This window comes from Nansenia antarctica (genome assembly GCF_963989245.1).
Source record: "Nansenia antarctica genome assembly, chromosome: 8".
In the NCBI taxonomy this organism is placed as follows: domain Eukaryota; kingdom Metazoa; phylum Chordata; class Actinopteri; order Argentiniformes; family Microstomatidae; genus Nansenia; species Nansenia antarctica.
The window spans coordinates 11,922,769-11,943,114 of NC_137678.1; the positions used below are offsets into that span (position 1 = coordinate 11,922,769).

The 20,346-nt window shown below is 47.4% G+C and overlaps 1 protein-coding gene across 1 annotated transcript in view; it reads right to left on the bottom strand.

The window, feature by feature from the left end:
* The window catches only part of LOC308163873 (differentially expressed in FDCP 6 homolog), a gene marked incomplete at both ends in the record, with an annotated part of 30,284 nt that overhangs the window by 6,662 nt on the left and 3,276 nt on the right, over nucleotides 1–20,346 (bottom strand). The window contains 5 exons of the mRNA XM_080538053.1: nucleotides 10–118; nucleotides 1,437–1,583; nucleotides 7,961–8,191; nucleotides 13,821–13,997; nucleotides 15,883–16,023. Of these exons, the coding sequence (XP_080394179.1) occupies nucleotides 10–118; nucleotides 1,437–1,583; nucleotides 7,961–8,191; nucleotides 13,821–13,997; nucleotides 15,883–16,023 (805 nt within the window). The remainder of the gene's footprint in view (nucleotides 1–9; nucleotides 119–1,436; nucleotides 1,584–7,960; nucleotides 8,192–13,820; nucleotides 13,998–15,882; nucleotides 16,024–20,346) is intronic.

Consider the following 20,346-nt stretch of genomic DNA (forward strand, 5'->3'; position numbering starts at 1 on the left):
CTCACACACCTTGGGTCCACTCCACCCTCTGCCTCTGGTCCGCGGCGCTCATCTCGTACGTCTTACTGGGCGTTTTCACACAGAACAGACAGCGCTTCCCCTCCCTGTCAGGGAACGCCTGAGAGAAAGAGAGAGAGAGAGAAAGAGAGAAAGAGAGAAAGAGAGAAAGAGAGAAAGAGAGAAAGAGAGAAAGAGAGAAGGAGAGAAAGAGAGAAGGGACAAGAAAGTTTCCTGCACAATGAAAATGGCAAACAATAACAACAAGTATATTTGAGGCTTATAAATAAATAAATAAAAATAGTACTTCTGATATTCTATATTTGAAAAGTGTGTAGTATGTAATGATGTACACACCAAAACGTGTCTGTTGCCTCAGCTGCCTACACTTCTTTGAGTTGTCTGTTCCAATAGAAATGGTCCCAACTGTACAGGAGGTCTCAACTGGTCTCAACTGGTCCCAACTGGTCTCAACTGGTCTCAACTGGTCTCAACTGAACAGGAGGTCTCAACTGGTCTCAACTGTACAGGAGGTCTCAACTGGTCTCAACTGTACAGGAGGTCTCAACTGGTCTCAACTGTACAGGAGGTCTCAACTGGTCTCAACTGGTCTCAACTGTACAGGAGGTCTCAACTGGTCTCAACTGTACAGGAGGTCTCAACTGGTCTCAACTGTACAGGAGGTCTCAACTGGTCTCAACTGAACAGGAGGTACAGTTCTTTGAGTTGTCTGTTCCAATAGAAATGGTCCCAACTGTACAGTAGGTCTCAACTGGTCTCAACTGGTCTCAACTGGTCCCAACTGTACAGTAGGTCTAGGGTTAGGGTTTAAAAGGTTCAAACTGCCTTTGTAACAGTGGGCTACCTCAACGCTGTAGCAGACAGAGTTATGAAGATGTGTTAAACTACCACAACGTGGTGACAAGAGCTGGGAAGGATGTTTGAAAAGATCCATCTGTATAAATGACTGACAGTGCTGTCAGATCCATCTGTATGAATAAAGTTATTATTATCCATCTGTATAAATAAAGTTATTATTATCCATCTGTATAAATGACTGACAGTGCCTGACAGACATTATTGGTGTTCTCCTTCAATGTAACACAACACTCAACTAAACATTTGAGAGAATGGTTTGTGATGGTACAAGGAAACCAAGAGAGAGCGGTATATGGAGAGAGGTGGCATGTACACCAGGAATAATACCAAATATACCATAAAGGACTGGTAAATATGTGAAAAATATTTTATAATGTGTACAAATGTTAAATTAATAATACAAATAATGTTATCCATATAGCACCAAAATACCCAAATCAACATTTTAGGAGACTACTGCATCTCCTCAGACTCTATCTACACACACACACACACACACACACACACACAAACACACACACACACACACACACACACACACACACACTACTCTATCTCACCTCCACCACACAACTCTTGTCCAGTTGAATCTCTCCCTTCCTGTCCCGGAGGTCTTCACTGCTGTAGTAGGTCATAGAGGACGGCCTCAGGACAAACCAACGCTCTGTCCAGTTCCTGCGTACATGGCCCTTCTTCCACATGTAACCCTGAACCAGAGAGACAGATAGACATACAGAAAGAGGACAAACAGAGAGAGAGGGGTAGAGAATGAGAGACAGCAATGAGAGGGAGAGAGTCATAACCATTGGATTATATTTGTTTCTCTGCTCTTTAATTAGTATTTGGATTATAACATTAAACAGAATATTGCACCATCAAGTAACTTCCAGTACGCAATACTCTTGATCTGGATTCTCAATCATTTGATTGATTCCATCACTCAATCAATTTACAGTCTGCATTTATTTTAGTCCTATTAATAATTGAATATAGGCCCATACCTTAAAATGAAAGCTTGTTTCAGAAGTGTTTTACCTGTAGACTATTGCTGTATACGGGGCTGGCATGGGTTAGCTACCCGTGTTGGCAGGAGCATTTCACTACACAGTGACTTGGTTCCACCCAACTATGGCTACGAAAAGTTCAAAAGGAAAAACACCCCTAGAGTCTGCGAGAGCGGGGGCGGAAGATGACTCAACGGCGGATCACACGGTAACAGACCCTGGAACGGAAATGACAACGAATCAAATGATCAGCACGGTAGTTGACGGAGTAACAACACTGGCAGGACACAAGCTACAAAGCTGCATCTGTGGCTGGAAAAAGATAACATCAGAGAAGGGTCTCAAGATCCACCAGGGCAGGAAAAAGTGCCTAAGAGAGCTTAGCGAGGTGCCTCGCATTGACCACTACTTCCTCAGAGGTAGGGCAAATCAGTCGAGTGAAGCCCAGTGGCAGGATATTCACCACAGTCCACAGGGTATCAGAACCCCAGACGAAGCTCAACCAAGCACAGATCCATCAACGGACATGAGTCCAGAGCCTATCCAGCCACAGACAGCAGTAGAGAGGAAGATGAATGGACGGAAGCCTCAAATCTTGTGGCCTAAAGCCTGCCAGAAAAAGGTGTTTTTTATTGGTTTTTATAAAAACGCAACACCGTGTATACAATCAATTAATCAAACAATCAGACATTTAAGACATTACATTCAACAACAACCAACATTAAACTAACTAAAGTGCTCAGTGTTCAGTGTATTGTCCAGTGTAGTGTAATGTTCAGTGTTCAGTGTTCAGTGTCCAGGTTCCAGTGTCGGTAGGAGGCAGGAGTAAAAAACCTGTTCGCTGTGCATCCGGGAAAAAAATTCCCCTGCAGCCCTCTAGTTGTAGAGCGACTACTATCCAGTTTGCCCACCAGTGCAAAGCCGTGGCTCCCCCACCTCCCTCCCCCGAGGGACCCCACACACCCGACTCACCCGACCCGCCCCACCACCGGCGCATCCGGCCCAGCCCCCCAGGCTCAGACTCCTGTAGCCCTTCACGAGGCTAGCCGGACCAGGCGCCCCAGCGGCGGAGCAGATCGAGCACGCAGGCCGACCGGAGGCCCCTGAGGAGAGGCCCAGAGAGCTCGGCGCATGGCAGGCAAGCAGAGGCGAAAAACCTGTACACAGCTTATCCAGGGAAAAAGCTCCCTGGCTCTTCTCAGCTTGTTCCGGGCTGGGGGTTGGGGGTTGGCGGGTAGGGGACTGGGCCTGTAGCTGGGGGCCTGGAGTTGGGGGGGGGTGGCCCGGAACAGGGGGTTTGGGGTCGCTGAGTTGGAACCTGGGGTTGGTGCTGGGGTGACGTGGTGGTTCCCGCCGGTCTCTGCTCCTGGGTCTGGAAGCCTGGGTAGGTGTCAGAGCTGGATATGACATGTGCCTGAAAAGATACAGGAGTGAGAGAAGGGAGGTGTGCATGGTTTGTGTAGTGTGCATTTTGGTGTCAGGCGGGTGATCAGTACTTCCCTGTGACCCAGTGGTGTTGGTCATCCTGGTGCTGGTGGTGCTGGCAGAGACGGCTGGTTCGGCTGTGGGTTGTGTGTGGTGATATTCTGGTGAGGGTAGGAAGTGGGTCAGTGCTGTGTACATGTGTAGGTGGTGGAAGGTGCAGTAAACTTCCCTGTTGGTGTTGTGCGCTCCTCCTCTGCCAGAAAAAGGAGTGGGAAAACACTGACACAGACCTTGTCCATCTTCTAGAAGGTCTGAAAGGGGGCGTGGAAAGAAAGCTGGACAAGATTGGAGAGATCATTTACAGCTATGGAGCAGAGAGATTTGGGGTGAAAAGTAAGAACCATGGGACACAGAAGGAACCATCAGCCCATCTCAAGTCCAGGAGACAACAAGAGATTGAAAGACTTGTGAAAGAAAGAAGGTGCCTGAGAAAGCAGTGGAAGAAGGCCACAGAAGTGGAAAGGAAAGGACTTGAGGCACTACAGGCCGACATCAAGCAGCGTCTTGCAACACTGCGAAGAGCAGAATGCTTGAGAAAGCAACACAAGAAGAAAGAGCGAACGAGGACTGCCTTCTACAGAGATCCCTACAAGTTCGTCAAAGACCTCTTTGTCAAGGAGAAAACGGGTACCCTCAAAGTACCCATAAGGGAACTAGAGGAGCACCTGAGGAAGACCTACTCCGACAACCAGAGGCATGTGCCAGCCAGCATTCCGGATGACATGCCACCAATCCAACCACCTGAGCACCAGATGGAAACAAGGCCCCCTACATGGAGCGAAGTTGAGAGCACAGTAAAACGGGCAAGAACAGCCTCAGCCCCTGGGCCCAACGGCGTTCCATACAGGCTATATAAGAACAGTCCAGGCGTCTTGAAATACCTCTGGAAGCTAATGAAAGTGGCATGGGAAAGGGAATCATACCAAAGGCATGGCGAAGGGCAGGAGGGATCCTGATTCCCAAAGAGAAGAATTCCTCAACCATCGACCAGTTCCGCCAGATCAGTCTACTGAATGTGGAAGGAAAGATTTTCTTCAGTGTTGTGGCCCAGAGGCTCTCAGTATTCTTGCAGAAGAACAACTTTGTCGACACCTCAGTGCAGAAGGCAGGGATAAGTGGATTCTCAGGATGCCTGGAACACACAAATGTTATCTGGCACCAGGTACAAACGGCCAAGAAGGAGAAAAAAGACCTGCATGTGGTTTTCTTAGATCTTGCCAATGCCTTCGGGTCAGTGCCTCATGAGATTTTGTGGACAGCGTTTAACTTCTTCCAAGTCCCAGAGGGCATCACAAGGCTGGTCAAAGCCTACTTCCAGGACCTCCAGTTTTGTGTTACAGCACAAGCCAGTACAACTGCATGGCAGCACCTCGAGATAGGCATAATGGCGGGCTGCACCATCTCTCCACTGGCGTTTACCATGGCAATGGAGCTCATTATTCGAGCATCCCGATGGGTCGTTGGAGGGGAACGGTTGAAGAGCGGGCTGCGTCTTCCTCCAATCAGGGCGTACATGGATGACATGACGACAATAACAACAACAAACGCATGCACCAAACGCCTGCTGGATAAACTCCAGGGAAACATCAAATGGGCACGAATGGAGATTAAACCCAGCAAGTCCCGCAGTATCTCCATTGTCAAAGGCAAGCTCGCCAATGAGAGGTTCCACGTCAACAACGAGCCAATACCAACAGTTCTGGAGAAGCCTATCAAAAGCCTTGGCCGCTGGTATAGCGCAGAACTCAAAGACTCGAAGCAGGTGGAACAACTCAGGCAGGATACAATCAGTGGCCTCAAGCAGATCAACAACACTGCTCTCCCTGGGAAGCTGAAGCTGTGGTGCTTTCAGTTTGGGCTGCTGCCCCGTCTCATGTGGCCAATTTCCATCTACGAGATCACACTATCCCATGCCAACCGGCTGGAGAGACTGGTGAATGCACAAGTGAGGAAGTGGCTTGGACTGCCCAGAGGCCTTAGCAGCATAGGCCTGTATGGCAACGGAGCCCTCTCCCTACCAATCTCAAGCCTGGTGGAGGAGTACAAATGTGCCAAATCAAGGCTGGAAATGACTCTCACAGAATCCCGGGATCCATTCGTCAGAGGTGCTGCTCCGATCCTAGCAACGGGGAGGAAATGGAAGCCATCTGCAGCAGTTGCGGTGGCAAAGACCGCCCTCAGACACCGGGATATAGTGGGGCATGTCCAACATGGCAGAGGGGGCCTTGGTTTGGAAACAACAACACCCACATGGCAAAAGGCTACTCCAACCGAACGGCGGAAGATGGTGGTTGAGGAGGTGCGCCACCAGGAGGAAGCAGCCAGGTGCGCCAAGGCAGTCTCCCAAGCCCAGCAAGGCCGCTGGATGAAGTGGGAGAGCGTGGAGAGGAGGAAAATCACATGGAACGAGCTGTGAAGCATGGAGTCTAATAGGCTAAGTTTCATCATCAGAGCCACATATGATGTCCTGCCCTCTCCTACCAACCTACATCTCTGGTATGGAGAGGACCCAGCCTGTCTCCAGTGTGCAGCCCCAGCAAGCCTCAAACACATCTTGGTGGGTTGCAAGACCAGTCTAACTCAAGGAAGATACACCTGGCGCCACAACCAAGTGCTAAAGTGCTTGGCTGCCGAACTTGAGCACAAGAGGGTAACCACCAACGCCATGCCTCTAAATGCCCAGACTACCTTTCCACGGAAAACAATCTTCATCCGGGAAGGGGAGAAACAGCGGACCAAGCCATCACCTCCAGACTCAGGCCCACTGAACGCAGCCCGGGATTGGGAAATGCGGGTAGACCTCAGCCAGAGGCTCACCTTCCCACCCGAAATTGCAGCGACCAACCTGCGCCCAGACCTAGTCCTCTGGTCCAAGTCCTGCCGGCGTGTCTTCATCGTAGAACTGACGGTCCCATGGGAGGAGGCCATCGATGAGGCATTCGAACGGAAGAGGCTGCGGTATGCCAACTTAGCAGTCGAAGCAGAGGGGCGGGGCTGGAACGTGAAGGTGTGGCCAGTGGAGGTGGGCTGCAGAGGCTTTGTAGCCAGCTCCACCACAAGGCTCCTGAGGGCAGTAGGGATCAGAGGACAGGCCCAACGGAAGGCAATTAAAGAACTGTCCACTGCAGCAGAACGGAGCAGTCACTGGCTGTGGCTGAAACGTAGGGACCCAACATGGGCTCCCAAATGACCACGTGGTGCCACCGTGCGACACACACCCAGGCCTGATCAGCCTGTGGTGGGCCAACCTCGGCAGAGGGTGTCTTGTGATAAATGGCCGAAACACCCAATGAGGTCGGGGACCACAACTGAAGATGTGTCGTACTGGTGGCACCACGTGATCATTGCCAAATTCCACTCCACCCAAGAGGACATCTCCAACTCCACTCAGTCAATTGTTGTGCTAATTATTTAGGGATTTTAACATCTAGTCCTATTAAGAATCCTATTAGATCAAAAATAAACAGTTGTATGGCTTTATGTTACAAAGACAATATTGTTAGATAAGCAACAGTTTTATCATTAGGCCTTAATTATTATATTACTGAAGATGTTGTTGTCGCAATGCACTTTGCACTGGTTCAAGCCACACCCACCTGGATAATGATCCAGATAAAGATATGAAGGGTAAACAGCTAACCCACACCACCACTAGTGTGTCCTTGAGTAAGACCTGGGAACACCACCACTAGTGTGTCCTTGAGTAAGACCTGGGAACACCACCACTAGTGTGTCCTTGAGTAAGACCTGGGAACACCACCACTAGTGTGTCCTTGAGTAAGACCTGGGAACACCACCACTAGTGTGTCCTTGAGTAAGACCTGGGAACACCACCACTAGTGTGTCCTTGAGTAAGACCTGGGAACACCACCACTAGTGTGTCCTTGAGTAAGACCTGGGAACACCACTACTAGTGTGTCCTTGAGTAAGACCTGGGAACACCACCACTAGTGTGTCCTTGAGTAAGACCTGGGAACACCACCACTAGTGTGTCCTTGAGTAAGACCTGGGAACACCACCACTAGTGTGTCCTTGAGTAAGACCTGGGAACACCACCACTAGTGTGTCCTTGAGTAAGACCTGGGAACACCACTACTAGTGTGTCCTTGAGTAAGACCTGGGAACACCACCACTAGTGTGTCCTTGAGTAAGACCTGGGAACACCACCACTAGTGTGTCCTTGAGTAAGACCTGGGAACACCACCACTAGTGTGTCCTTGAGTAAGACCTGGGAACACCACTACTAGTGTGTCCTTGAGTAAGACCTGGGAACACCACCAATAGTGTGTCCTTGAGTAAGTCCTGGGAACACCACCACTGGTGTGTCCTTGAGTAAGACCTGGGAACACCACCACTGGTGTGTCCTTGAGTACGACCTGGGAACACCACCACTAGTGTGTCCTTGAGTAAGACCTGGGAACACCACCACTAGTGTGTCCTTGAGTAAGACCTGGGAACACCACCACTAGTGTGTACTTGGGTAAGGCACTTAGCCCTAAGTTACTCCAGGGAGACCGTCCCTGTAACATAATTGGAAGTTGCTTTGGATAAAAGTGTCTGCTAAATGGGAAAAAACGTAAACCTTCTCCACTCACCCGCTTGAGGATGTTGTGGTACATCTCCAGAAAGACCTGGTCCAGGGCCAGACTGAAGCCCTCCACACTAACCACCCTCAGCAGCCGCCCAGCGCCCATGTGCTCCAGGAACGCCCACACCGACATGCCCTCCTGCCACACAGAGGCATCCTGGGATAGAAGGTCCTCCAGGGGCTTCCCGTCCCACTCCTGGTTCATCGCCATGGAGATCTTCTTCAGAAGGTACTCCAACTGCGAGTGTTAGAAGATGATCCCAGTGACGAAGAACATGAAGTCACTCAAAGTCACAATAAACATTCACAGCTTCTCTAGCTGGTGAAAATCAAGTTCGGTAGATGCACATCCATAGCCATTATTAAATAGTCATATAATATAGTATATTTGGAAGTAGTCGGCTAGGTTTGTCATAAGGAACTGTGATCTAGCAGGCTTTAAGCTGGTTTTAAATGCAAGCCAATTGATTAGGCAGTGAGGTCTTGCCCCATGCAAAGAATAGTGTTAACCAAACTGGATACAAAACAAAACCACTTTTATCGCCAGTAACGGCTTCCCCAGTTTGACCCTTACAATGTACCATAATTACATTTTTGCTGAGCTCACGCATAGATTGTATTTTTTAACAACAATGGAGAAGGACATGGAGAAGGACATACCAACAGACTCACTCATAAGCGGCATTTAGCCAAGAGGTTTCCAAAGCTACTGTCGGCATGTGAGAGGATCAGCCTCAGCAAGTCACTGTGCAGATTTGTATATTGATCATTTAATCAGTGGTTATTTCTAGAAGAAGGTGATTTGTAGAGCAATGTCTTGCAAAAAAGAAATTTTCGGTGATTGTGTCTCCATCCACAAAGCGTGCATTGGCCAAGAGTTGAGCCAAGACTCAAGTTGCAAAGCAAACTGCCCACTGCCACGTATCTTCTCCAAAACAACATTTTCGATGTCTGCAGACATGTCATCAATGCGTCTGGCAATCGTCTTAATGAATGAATGAAACAATGTAGGTTATTTTTATCATCTTGGGGTAGGCCTATGGGCATACAATCGTTAGGTTTTTCAGTCACGTATTCACACACCCTCCTGTCAATCACCTGGAAGAGGCCGCTTTTCGGACGGCGATACGCTTTTCTCTGATTGTTACCATTCTTAAGCCGATCTTTTTGGGCTCGTCAACTTCTAACATTACAATCTGTAATATCATATTTCTTGGCTCCTCGACAGTTGTTTGATGCCTCTGCTTCATTGACCACCATGGTCTTAAAATTGGCATCGTAACTCCACCTCTGTTGTCTGTTAACTTGACCAACCACTTGAGCCAATTTTTTCGAGCTGGTCCGAGTGTGTCTCTGCGGTGTCTCTCCGCGGGTGTGTGTGTGAGTTTGTCTCCATCTCTCCAGGCACCGTCACTGGGGTGTGCGTGAGAGGGAGAAACACAGTGGCTCGCGCGGGGAACAGTCTTTTGGCGCCATACGTTGTTGTGAATTAATATTGACGTGTAAAAGTCTAGGCGCGAATATAAGACGATGCAACTTTTTCAGACTTTTTCCGGGGAAAAAACCCTGTCTTATATTCGGGTCAATACGGTAAGTGGAATTTGATAATTTCCCACGGCACATCTGATGATCTCTCACGGCACACTAGTGTGCCGCGGCACAGTGGTTGAAAAACACTGGGTTAAGGCGATGGACTGCTAATCCATTGTGCTCTGCAATCCCATCCTCGTCGCACAGCCTTTCTGCTTGACAACCCTGTGTAAACAGAGGACATCGCGGTGGTGGAGAAACAATGCAAAGCATGCGGTACATCTTTCGTCGAGCACATTCAAATGGGACATCATCGAATAACTTCTTTGAGCGTGGAAACTTTTTCAATATGGAAGCCACAGCCTAAAAAACCCTGCAGGAGGTCATCTGTATTGAGAAGAAAACATAACCAAACAACTCTGGTGGGACTCAAACCCACAACCTTTGAATTCCTAAAAGGTAGAAGCCTAGAGCTACAATGCGCAACAGAGCCACGGGCTGGATTTAATGTAAGCCAAACAAGAGAGTATTTGACAGTTGGGAGAGTCTATCAAAATCTGCAAGTCCCTGGGTGGGATCGAACCACCTGCCTTCCGGTTAACAGCCGAACTCGCTAACCAATTGCGCCACAGAGACGGGCTAAAAACTTCACTCAGTTCCAAAAAAACTTTAAAACAATGCCAGCGACAGGAAAGAAGACTAGGAGATGGTGCCGACAAGGCAAAAAAATGCTGCAGCAGATCATCTGTATTGAGAAGAAAACAAAACCAAACGACTCTGGTGGGACTCGAACCCACAACCTTTGAATTCCTACTACAGAGAAGCCTAGAAGTCCAATGCGCTATCCATTGCGCTACAGAGCCTCAGTTTGAACTCAACATAGGCAGCACATCATGCCAAGCCGGACAGGATACACCAAACAAAAGAGGATCTGAAAGAGTCCCTTCTTTATGCCTTTCAGGGTGGACACTTCTCCCAACCTAAGGCTCAGTTGCGGGGGAGGGGCACAGTTTATTCAGACGGCTCGTTGGTCTAGGGGTATGATTCTCGCTTTGGGTGCGAGAGGTCCCGGGTTCAAATCCCGGACGAGCCCTTTGACTAAACGTTTCACCAGCTGGGACCACCAAATGGAAGTACTTTGGCTCAATTCTTCAACAGATCTTCCATCAGGTCATTCCATGGCCAAGGGCTTTAAGGATCCGACCGGAAGCGCTACCTCTTCAACATGAGTGCATGAAGAGGTGGTCGAGTGGTTAAGGCGATGGACTGCTAATCCATTGTGCTCTGCAATCCCATCCTCGTCACACAGCCTTTCTGCTTGACAACCCTGTGTAAACAGAGGACATCGCGGTGGTGGAGAAACAATGCAAAGCATGCGGTACATCTTTCGTAGAGCACATTCAAATGGGACATCATCGAATAACTTCTTTGAGCGCGGAAACTTTTTCAATATGGAAGTCACAAGCTAAAAAACCCTGCAGGAGGTCATCTGTATTGAGAAGAAAACATAACAAAACAACTCTGGTGGGACTCAAACCCACAACCTTTGAATTCCTAAAAGGTAGAAGCCTAGAGCTACAATGCGCAACAGAGCCTCGGGCTGGATTTAATGTAAGCCAAACAAGAGAGTATTTGACAGTTGGGAGAGTCTATCAAAATCTGCAAGTCCCTGGGTGGGATCGAACCACCAGCCTTCCGGTTAACAGCCGAACGCGCTAACCAATTGCGCCACAGAGACGGGCTAAAAAGATCACTCAGTTCCAAAAAAACGTTAGAACAATGCCAGCGACAGGAAAGAAGACTAGGAGATGGTGCCGACAAGGCAAAAAAATGCTGCAGCAGATCATCTGTATTGAGAAGAAAACAAAACCAAACGACTCTGGTGGGACTCGAACCCACAACCTTTGAATGCCTACTACAGAGAAGCCTAGAAGTCCAATGCGCTACAGAGCCTCAGTTTGAACTCAACATAGGCAGCACATCATGCCAAGCCGGACAGGATACACCAAACAAAAGAGGATCTGAAAGAGTCCCTTCTTTATGCCTTTCAGGGTGGACACTTCTCCCAACCTAAGGTTCGGTTGCGGGGGAGGGGCATAGTTTATTCAGACGGCTCGTTGGTCTAGGGGTATGATTCTCGCTTAGGGTGCGAGAGGTCCCGGGTTCAAATCCCGGACGAGCCCTTTGACTAAACGTTTCACCAGCTGGGACCACCAAATGGAAGTGCTTTGGCTCAATTCTTCAACAGATCTTGCATCAGGTCACTCATGCAAAATGCCATGGTCAAGGGCTTTAAGGATCCGACCGGAAGCGCTACCTCTTCAACATGAGTGCATGACGAGGTGGCCGAGTGGTTAAGGCGATGGACTGCTAATCCATAGTGCTCTGCACGCGTGGGTTCGAATCCCATCCTCGTCGCACAGCCTTTCTGCTTGACAACCCTGTGTAAACAGAGGACATCGCGGTGGTGGAGAAACAATGCAAAGCATGCGGTACATCTTTCGTAGAGCACATTCAAATGGGACATCATCGAATAACTTCTTTGAGCGTGGAAACTTTTCCAATAAGGAAGCCACAGCCTAAAAAACCCTGCAGGAGGTCATCTGTATTGAGAAGAAAACATAACCAAACAACTCTGGTGGGACTCAAACCCACAACCTTTGAATTCCTAAAAGGTAGAAGCCTAGAGCTACAATGCGCAACAGAGCCACGGGCTGGATTTAATGTAAGCCAAACAAGAGAGTATTTGACAGTTGGGAGAGTCTATCAAAATCTGCAAGTACCTGGGTGGGATCGAAGCACCAGCCTTCCGGTTAACAGCCGAACTCGCTAACCAATTGCGCCACAGAGACGGGCTAAAAAGTTCACTCAGTTCCAAAAAAACTTTAAAACAATGCCAGCGACAGGAAAGAAGACTAGGAGATGGTGCCGACAAGGCAAAAAAATGCTGCAGCAGATCATCTGTATTGAGAAGAAAACAAAACCAAACGACTCTGGTGGGACTCGAACCCACAACCTTTGAATTCCTACTACAGAGAAGCCTAGAAGTCCAATGCGCTATCCATTGCACTACAGAGCCTCAGTTTGAACTCAACATAGGCAGCACATCATGCCAAGCCGGACAGGATACACCAAACAAAAGAGGATCTGAAAGAGTCCCTTCTTTATGCCTTTCAGGGTGGACACTTCTCCCAACCTAAGGCTCAGTTGCGGGGGAGGGGCATGGTTTATTTAGACGGCTCGTTGGTCTAGGGGTATGATTCTCGCTTTGGGTGCGAGAGGTCCCGGGTTCAAATCCCGGACGAGCCCTTTGACTAAACGTTTCACCAGCTGGGACCACCAAATGGAAGTGCTTTGGCTCAATTCTTCAACAGATCTTGCATCAGGTCATTCATGCAAAATTCCATGGTCAAGGGCTTTAAGGATCCGACCGGAAGCGCTACCTCTTCAACATGAGTGCATGACGAGGTGGCCGAGTGGTTAAGGCAATGGACTGCTAATCCATTGTGCTCTGCAATCCCATCCTCGTCGCACAGCCTTTCTGCTTGACAACCCTGTGGAAACAGAGGACATCGCGGTGGTGGAGAAACAATGCAAAGCATGCGGTACATCTTTCGTAGAGCACATTCAAATGGGACATCATAGAACAACTTCTTTGAGCGCGGAACATTTTTCAATATGGAAGCCACAGGCTAAAAAACCCTGCAGGAGGTCATCTGTATTGAGAAGAAAACATAACCAAACAACTCTGGTGGGACTCAAACCCACAACCTTTGAATTCCTAAAAGGTAGAAGCCTAGAGCTACAATGCGCAACAGAGCCTCGGGCTGGATTGAATGTAAGCCTAACATTACTGCCATAAAAAAGATTGTATTTTCTCCAGTTGGTTCAACACAACTATCATACGGTAACTACTTGTACAACTAACATGAGATATACATTCAAAATGCCCATTAAAGGTTAGAACAAGTTACAAACAAGCAGCTTTAAAAAGGAGCACATAGCCATGTATTTAGGTTGAGTTATAATTGTGATGTTATCAACTCATCATTGGTTTGCACTGCAGATCAGATTAATTAGTTACTGGAAGGCATTAACGTAATGGAATGTTAACATGGAGCCTTTGTGTCCAGGAATTAGTCTCTACCCAGAATACACTTCCCTTACCTCTATCTTTTTCTTCCCCTCACTACCTCTCTCCCCTTTCCTCCCTCATCCCTCCATCTCCCCGCCCTCCCTCTCTCCCCTTTCCTCCCTCATCCCTCCATCTCCCCGCCCTCCCTCTCTCACCTCCTCTGGGATCATGACCCTCCATCTCCCCGCCCTCCCTCTCTAACCTCCTCTGGGATCATGACCAGCGGGTATCTGTCCTCTGACAGCAGGTTGAACAGACAGAACAACCTGAAGCTGTCTCTCTGGGGGCACAGCTCCGACTCGCCTCGGTAGTTCTTCTTCATCGACATCATCCAGCAAAGGTCGTCAAACTTCTCCTTGTCGAACGTCCCCCCTTTCACCTGAGTATACAACATCATCTCAGTCATTGGTTGTCATTGAGGGGTCATGGGGTCAATTCCATTGAAATTCCTTACAGTTTTGTTTTCTAGAAAATAATACAAAAATGATAGTAGCTATGCTAGGTTCTTTTCTTACATAATAATCATGTTATTGAAGTTGTAATCAATCTTGATTATTTATGTGTTAAGATAAATGTAACATATTTATACAAATTTTAAAAAGTTGTTAATGGATAGAGTGCGCTGCATAATTACTGGGACAGTGAAGCATTTATAATTCTTTTGACTCTATACTTCAAAAGTTTGGATTTGAAATCAAACAATTATTATGAGGTATAGTATAATAAGTATAGACTGTCAGCTTTTATTTGAGGGTAATTGTGTGCATATTGAAGTCACCATTTATTATTATTACCTCCTATTTATTATGACCTCCTATTTATTCACAAAAGGCTACGACAAAAGCTGTGATGTGTCTTACATCACTCGTGAAATTAAGAAATACAAATGATCGTTATACGACTCACACCCAAGAATGGATAACTCTAGATGTTCTCTTTGTACAATCTGAGTTGGGAAGACCTTTAGTTTCTAACCCTAACCCACAATATTAGAACAAAATCCTTGATTCTCTAAACCTGTACTCCCTTATGTCTCTGAGGTAGTTTAAGATGAACTGTCAAAGAAGAACGCATATGTTTCACATAGCTCATAGTATGACTTAAATTGTATACTTGTACTATGTATTTATTTATTCATTTAGCTTGACCTTTCTTTCTTGTTTTGCTTCTTGTTTTGTTTCTCATGTGCCTTTGTAAGCAGGGCTCACCTGAAAGAGACACTAGTCTCAGAGAGACTCCCTGCATCAATAAAGGGAAAAAACAACAACAAAATAATTTAATTGAACAGGGGGGTATTCCAATAATGTCTAATCATAAGGACAATCCAGGTCTCAATCCAGGACAATCCTAAATCTCATGAGATTTATCAAAATAAGCCTGGATTTTCCTTTAGTTTTTTTTATGATTTATAGTTTTTATTATTTTCAATAAACAGACAATGAACAGACATACATCACAAGTAACAGTTGACGTTGGACAATAAATTAAAAAGACAAATAATAGACACAACAAAACATGAAGGTGATGTACAGCAATATAAATCTACAGCATAACAATCCTACTTGTAGCAGTTTACTTTCACATTTTACATTTGGGATATTGCTATTTATACATAAATGAAAGTAAATTAAAAAAATTGGCTATTTACATGAGCTGGAATTGCCATTATTTCTCATTATGAGTGATACTGACCCCATTTCAAGCGGTAATCCTCCACCTTCTCTAGCAGCCTATATGATAATTGTTCTAAGGCTGCCAGCTGCCCAAGAGAAATGTGCCACAGAGACGGTGCTGGTGCTGATGAGGCCTTCCACTCTTTAACCAATAGTTTCCGTCCTAGCATTAACGCAGTCTGGATCCAATTGGCGAGTGGTGGAGTCACCTCACTGGATTTTCCTTTAGTGACGTTGATGGAATACCCCCCAGGTGCTGCTACCACTGACCAGAGCAGAGCATCTACCACTGACCAGAGCAGAGACAGAGACGCACAGCCACAGAAGACGTATCTCTGTCACGGCAAACCTGAGCAGCGCTGGGCCCGAATCAATTGTCAGGTCCCGTCTGGTTAGAGTCAGGGTTAGGGTTAGTATTGTCAGGTCCCGTCTGGTTAGGGTCAGGGTTAGGGTTAGTATTGTCAGGTCCCGTCTGGTTTGGACTGAAATGTAAAAAAGTATGATGAAAAAGAAGGGTTGTAATTCTAGGGATGGGGGGTGGAGCTCCCATGTACCTTGTCCAGGATGTATTTGTTGAGGTAGGGCATGTACCTTGTCCAGGATGTATTTGTTGAGGTAGGGCATGTAGCCGTGGGTCGACACCGGGCCGTCATCATCGTCCTGGAAGTGTTCCTCCAAGGTGGCGGGGTCGTGAGGGATGTTCAACACTGTGTACAGGTTACAGGAGAGCACCTGCGTCAGAGACACAAACACATGTGCTATCACACCTAAAGGCAGTAGAGGTAGTATTCTCATGGCTTACATATATGTAGTTGTAACTATCTGTGATTATCATTATTATATCATTTAACATAATTATTTTTGGTTGATTATTGTTTTTTTATTGGATTTCTCTGATTAGGATTGTTAAATAATCATCAACAAAGATGGGATATATCTTATATATGCACAAATAGTGGCCAATATAATACGCTTTGAATTGTTATTGTCAATAGTACAGGTGTCCATGCGATATACTGAAATGAACCTTAGATTACAGTACCAACTGATCTTAAAAACCAAGGAAGTCAATGAGAAAAGCAAACAACACAGTGTAAACAGCATTGTGAGCCTTAGTTGACACGCACACTTTGTTTGGGTTCACAGTACAGCTGCAACGTTTGCAGGAAAAGTGCTATACAAATAAAAGTTATGTTATTATTATTATTGCATCAGTAGAATCCTAAATATAACAAAGGTCATACAGATCGTCATAAATACATCATCTTCTCCACACAACTAAGCTTCCCACAACAGTTAACATATAACAGCAATATCTAGCAAGCTGCTTGGCTTTTAGCTCAAGTTTCATTGTTGTGTCACATTACACAAGTGTGTAAGAGAGTACAATTATTAGGCTTTGGTTCCTGACATTGCAGCACAAGACAATAAGGTAATAGGCATAATTCAAGATTTAAAAAGTGACAATAGTACAGGACATAATTCACAAATAAGACATGATACAATTAGCAGTACAAATACTAGCCTAATAAAATAGATAGTTCAAGTAGTAAAGTCAGAATCCGAATCAGACCAAGTGGCTGTGAGTTTAAGATTTAGGTAGTCCGTATACATGGGGTGTGCTTGGTGATGATAGTCAATTGTCTACAGTAGGCTTGTTTATGAGCCTGATCATGTTTGAGCCTGATTTTATCTTGTGGAGGCCTGCAATAAGCCACATACCATCAGATAATTCACATGTTCATATCTGGCAAATATCTGTATTATTAGCTGACACCTGAAGGCAATGCCGCTAATAAGTAATAAGTAGGGGCTGGTATTTTAACAGTTTTGTAGAAATGGCTTCCTCCATGTAAATATGGAATAAGCAGCCTACTTCTTTCTGCAGCCCTCTCTGCCACCTACTCCTTTTCTCATTCCCCTAGACCCTCTGGTCGAGGGGGAGGCACAGGACTCCTCATCTCGCCCAAGTGGTCACACACTGTCCTTCCCCTGGCACACTTGTCTACATCCTCCTTTGAATTTCATGCTGCTTTTGTCTCCTCCCCGGTCAAACTCCACATTGTTGTCATCTATCGCCCCCCAGGCCAACTCGGTGACTTCCTAGGCGAGATGGATGGCCTTCTCAGCTCTTTCCCTGATGATGGCACTCCGCTCGTACTACTAGGTGACTTCAATTTCCAATCTGAGAAGCTTCTCTCATCTGGAGTACTTGACCTTCTCCTCTCCTTTGGCCTTACCCTGTCCCCCTCTCTTCCGACTCATAAGGCAGGCAATCAGCTCGACCTTGTCTTCACCAGATCTTCCCACACTTCCAACCTTACCGTTACCCCTCTTCCAGTTTCTGATCACCACTGTATATCCTTCTCCCTTCCCCTCAAAACGTCCTCTTCCCTCTCAGCCTCTAACCACTTAAGACCCTCTCGTCGTAACCTACGTACCCTGTCCCCCAGCGCCCTCTCTTCTTCTGTCCTATCCTCCCTACCCTCTGTCGAATCCTTCTCCCTTCTATCCACTGATGCGGCATCCTCAACCCTCCTGTCCGCTCTCACCTCATCCTTCGACACCCTCTGTCCACTAACCTTGAAGCCAGCTCGATCCTCTCCTCGAGCTCCCTGGCTCTCTGAAACGCTACACGCTTGTAGACTAGAGCTCAGAGCAGCTGAGAGGAAATGGAGAAAAACTGGCCTTTCTGATGACCTTAACCTCTATCACTCTCTCCTTGCCAACTACGCCTCCTCGGCATCAGCTGCTAAAACATCCTAGTATCATTCAAAAATACATTCTTCTGCCTCTAATCCTAGAAAACTGTTCTCCACTTTCTCTTCACTCCTTAATCCACCTCCTCCCCCTCCTCCTTCCTCCCTGTCCGCCGATGACTTTGTCACCTACTTTGAAAAAAAGGTGGACGACATCAGCAGCACCTTTCTCCCCCCACCGCTCCCTCCTCCCACTAACAATGCTAACACTGTTCCCACTAACAATGCTAACACCCCTTCCAAACTCTCTTCTCGACACTCGATCTCTGGATTGTCATCTTTTTCCCCCCTCTCCCCCGATGAGATTCTCACACTTATCACATCAAAGCGGGCAACCACATGCCCTCTTGACCCCATCCCCTCCCCTCTTCTCCAATCCATTTCCGCCGACATCCTTCCTTACCTTACCACCCTAATCAACTCCTCCCTATCCACTGGATCTGTCCCAGCGGCCTTCAAAATAGCCAGAGTCAAGCCTCTCCTCAAGAAACCTACCCTTGACCCATCATCTGTTCACAATTACAGACCTGTATCCCTTCTCTCCTTCCCTTCCAAAACCCTTGAACGCACGGCATCTAAACAACTGACTGACTATCTCCGGAAGATGGATCACTTAGACCCCCACCAATCCGGCTTCAAGGCTGGGCATTCCACTGAGACTGCGCTCCTTGCTGTCACGGAAGCCCTCCACTCTGCCCAAGCTTCCTCCCTCTCCTCTGTTCTCATTCTCCTTGACCTGTCTGCTGCCTTCGACACAGTCAATCACCAGATCCTTCTCTCCATCCTCTCAGACCTGGGCATCTCTGGCACCGCACACTCCTGGTTTTCTTCCTACCTGGCGGGCCGCTCCTACCAGGTGACCTGGAGAGAATCGCTATCTTCTCCACGAACCCTCTCCACTGGAGTTCCCCAGGGTTCCGTCCTAGGGCCCCTACTCTTCTCCCTCTACACCAAGTCTCTTGGCTCGGTAATCTCTTCACATGGGCTCTCCTACCACAGCTACGCAGACGACACTCAACTCTTCCTGTCCTTCCCCCCGTCTGATGTACACGTGGCAACCCGTATCTCAGCATGTCTCGCTGACATTTCAACTTGGATGGCTGACCACCATCTCAAGCTCAATCTTAACAAGACCGAGCTCCTCTTCATCCCCGGGAAAGCCTGCCCTCTCCAAGACTTCTCAATCACAGTGGAGAACTCTACTGTAACCCCCTCCCTGACAGCCAAGAACCTTGGAGTGATCCTGGATAACCGACTATCCTGTGCGGAGAACATTGCAGCAACGGCTCGCTCCTGCAGATTCCTCCTCTACAACATCAGAAGGATACGACCATTCCTTACCAGAGAGGCAGCGCAACTCTTGACCCAGGCACTGGTCATCTCCCGCCTGGATTACTGCAATGTACTCCTGGCTGGGCTCCCCGCTTCAGCCATTAGACCCCTGCAGCTCATCCAGAATGCTGCTGCCCGGCTGGTATTCAACCTCCCCAAATACTCGCATGTCACCCCTCTCCTTCGCACCCTGCACTGGCTCCCGATAGCAGCTCGCATCAGATTCAAGACCCTGGTGCTTGCATACCAGGCAGCTAAAGGGACAGCCCCTGCCTACCTGAAGGAAATGGTAACCCCCCAAACCCCTGCCCGCTCACTCCGTTCCTCCACCTCGGCTGGCCGACTGGCCCCACCTCCTCTACACAGCAGTCGGGCTGCCCGATCACGTCTCTTCACAACACTGGCTCCCCGCTGGTGGAATGAGCTCCCCACGGCTGTCAGAACGGCAGAGTCACTACCCATCTTCCGTCGTAGACTGAAGACCCATCTCTTCAGGTTACATCTTAACTGCTCCTCCTGAGACATCTTCTGACCCTCACCACTACGTCTCCTAAAGACACCAGCTTTCCCCTCTACTGTGTCCCTAAGAACTTCTATTGCCCCCCTTGTACTGTTTCTCAGTCTCTCCAGTAATATAAAAAAAAAAGTTTTAGTAGAAGGCGATAATAGGGAGAAGGTTTTTCCTTCTATCAGTGGCCCCGGACCCGAGCTAGAGTACTCTTCCTGCAACGAATAGTGGACTGCTGATTCACATGCTTAGTATTCAAATGTATTGATTGTAAGTCGCTTTGGAATAAGGTGTCTGCTAAATGCCAAAAATGTAATGTAAATGTACATGGGGGGTATTCCATCGAGGTCGCTAAAGGAAAATCCAGGCTTATTCCAGTCTTGCGAGCGTTCTCAAAAATAAGCCTGCATTTTCCTTTAGCGACATTGATGGAATACCCCCATAGTCACCACTCCT